The sequence below is a fragment of the Hordeum vulgare genome, chromosome 1H (assembly GCF_904849725.1).
Source record: "Hordeum vulgare subsp. vulgare chromosome 1H, MorexV3_pseudomolecules_assembly, whole genome shotgun sequence".
Classification (NCBI taxonomy): domain Eukaryota; kingdom Viridiplantae; phylum Streptophyta; class Magnoliopsida; order Poales; family Poaceae; genus Hordeum; species Hordeum vulgare.
The window spans coordinates 240423533-240426688 of record NC_058518.1 but is presented as its reverse complement, the minus strand read 5'-3'; the positions used below and the strand labels follow the sequence as shown (position 1 = coordinate 240426688).

Here is a 3156-nt window from a genome sequence, read left to right as displayed (position 1 = left end):
GTGGGACGGGGGGCCGCACGCCCTACACCAGATCTGGCAACGGCCGGTGGTAGCTGCTCCTGGGGAGAGGTAGGGCGGCGGCCGACGCTAGATGCGCCTGGGGAGAGGTAGGGTGGCGGCCGGCACTAGCTATGCCTGGGGAGATGTAGGGTGATTGCCTGGGCAGAGGTAGGGAGGGGCAGCGACGGGAGGGGGAGCGGCAGCGACGGGAGGGGGAGATGCAGCGACGGGAGGATGGGGAGATGCAGCGACAGGAGGGGTAGCAGATGCAGCGACGGGAGGGGTAGCAGATGCATCGATGGGAGGGGAGCAGATACAGCGACAGGAGGGGTAGGAAGCAGGGGACTGAAACTAACATAGCTGTCTATTCCTGTCAATTTGATTCAGATTGTGGTCTAAAATAGCTGTGTATGTATGGATTGCTTGCAGATGCATGATGACCAAGCCTTCTTGGACACCATTGATTTTGGTTGCACACAAACACAACCAAATAGTTCAATTGGAGAGCAGGCAACTCCATCAACTCAGCATTGTTCTGCAATAACAGAGAAAGGAAAATCCAACAATGGAAAAAATTGGTCTAGTGATGAGGACAAGGTTCTCATAGCAGCATGGGCAAATACAAGTTTGGATATTGTTGGGACAGATCAAAACCGAGATGCTTATTGGGCTAGAATTTCAGAGTACTACAACAGACACAAGGAATCATCATGGCCGGAGCGAAATGGTAATGCAATCAATTGTCGTTACACATTTATTAACACAGATACCTCTAAATTTTGTGGTTGCCTTCAGCAGATTTTAAATAGGCAAGAAAGTGGAAGGACTATAGAAGAAAAGGTATGTGCCAATATGTGCTGTGCAATATTCTATATGTGTTGTGCATATTTTAACCATATATTTGTATGTGCAGACAAACGATGCACACATTTTGTTCAAGGAAATGGATCCTAAAAAAAGAAGCCTTTCACATTGATGCATTGCTACATAGAGTTTTTGAAGCATCCAAAGTGGCAGACAGGAGAACTTGAAACTTCTCTAAAGAAACAAAAGAAGACCATTGATGAAAGTTTGGGCACAGCCACCAATGATCTGGCTGATGCATCCTCGGTACGTACTGATGCTACCTCGATACGCACTGATGCTCTTGAACATGAGAAAAGACCTGATGGTGTGAAGAAGGACAAGAGAGGTAAGGCTGATGGCATTGCTTGCAAGCTTTCATTAGAAACTGTGTGGGCAGCAAAGCAAGAGAAGGATGAGATCAAAGAGGCGGTAAGAAATGCTCGCTACGCGCAACAACTTGAATTGCGAAAAGAGGAGATTGCACTAAAAAAGAAGGAGGATGCACGAAATGAGAGGGAGGATGCACGGAGATAGTTTTAATTAGATGAGAGGGTCATGCTCATCGACACCAGTGGTATGACTGATGTGCAAAAGCAGTTCTACCAATCTAAGCAGAAGGAGATCCTTGCTTACGGCCTAGAGTAATGTGAGCTATATGTTGTTGTTGTAAGAACTATTTACTGCTTTCTGCTAGCTGTTGTAAAAACAATTTGATGCTTTCTGCTAGTTGTTGTAAGAACAATTTGATGCTTTCTTCTAGTTGAGGACATGGATTACATCACTCATTGCATACATATTTTTATTGATAGCTGCATTACAAAGACATGGATTACAAACTTATAACTAGGACATCACTCATTTTCAAAATTTTGCCACACATGGTCAATTAGATCAAGTTTAAGCTAATCATGTTCATCGAATTTCTAATCCGTTGAGTCATCTGAATAAAAGAGCTCAGTTCTTCTGCATGAGTACGAGAGACTGTGACTCTTTCTCCCATTGCGTCAAAAGTGCATCTTTGTCGACCAGTTTGTCGCTCCTCTTCAACTATCATATTGTGCATTATGACACAAGCTTTCATGACATCACTAATTTCTTTACGTTTCCATCCTTTAGCAGGTCCACGAACAATGGCAAAACGGGATTGCAGAACTCCAAAGGCTCGTTCCACATCTTTCCTAGTCCCCTCTTGCTTCTTGGCAAAAGTTTTATGCTTTCTGCTAGTTGGAGCTGGCATGCTCTTCACAAATGTTGCCCACCGTGGATAGATACCGTCTGCAAGGTAATACCCCATTGTGTACTGATGGCCATTGATGCTATACTTCACTGGAGGAGTGTGGCCGTCGGCTAACTTTGTAAAAACAGGAGAATGTTGAAGAACATTTATATCATTCAGAGACCATGGTAAACCAAAATAAGCATGCCAAATCCAAAGATCTTGTGAAGCAACTTCTTCCAAGATCATAGTGGGCTCGTTCACATGGCCTCTAAACATGCCATGCCATTTTTTGGGGCAATTTTTTCACCCCCAGTGCATGCAATCTATGCTCCCTAACATACTGGGAAATCCTCTTTCCTCCCCTATTGCAAGTAACCTAGCAATGTCTTCTTCATTTGGAGATCTCACGTACTTTTCCCCAAAAACTTCACAAACTTTGATCACAAATTTCTTGCAAGACTCTAAATTAGTAGCCTCAGCGGACCGGATGTACTCATCAACACCATCAGCTGCTATTCCATATGTGAGGATCCGCATTGCCGTGGTCATCTTTTGTAGAGGATGTAACCCAAGAGCTCCAGAAGCACTTCTGTTTTGCATAAAATAACCACTATAGTCATGCTCAAGTATACCATCAGCTATGCGGTTGAACAAAGTACACGACATCCTAAATCTATGCATAAAAAGTCAATGAGACAGGGAAATGAAAAAAGGACCAAAGCAGAGAAGTGTACTAATTACGAACCTTCGTCGAAACAAATGTTCGGGAAAGCTAGGAACTTCTTTGAAGTAGTCGTTTCACGGAAGAAGAAATCTGGCATATCTTCCTCGATCGATTGACTGACGTCCATGCTTGGATCCGCCATGGCGTCGAGCGTTCTTCCTCTCTTCCTCCTCGCGCTCGGCGAATGCTGCAAGTATGAGTTCATCATCGCCAGATGAAGATGACGAAAAACTCATGTCCCAAGTGGATGTGTTCATTGTGTTGCGTGAGAGACGATAGAGAAATCTAGGTGAGAAGAGAAGTCACAGGTAGAAGTGTGCTGGCAGAAAGGTGATAGGGGTGGTTAATATAGATCAGAAATATGGCC

The 3156-nt window shown here is 44.3% G+C and overlaps 1 protein-coding gene across 1 annotated transcript; it reads right to left on the bottom strand.

Annotated features, from left to right (window-relative positions):
- Positions 1 to 1602: 1602 nt before the first annotated feature.
- Positions 1603 to 2931, bottom strand: LOC123398217. The gene is made up of 4 exons (XM_045092716.1): positions 2811 to 2931; positions 2407 to 2703; positions 1873 to 2193; positions 1603 to 1655 (listed from the first exon to the last, which is right to left on the bottom strand). Exons 1-4 carry the CDS (start codon positions 2929 to 2931, stop codon positions 1603 to 1605), a joined length of 792 nt encoding a protein of 263 aa, XP_044948651.1.
- Between the last annotated feature and the right edge of the window lie 225 nt (positions 2932 to 3156).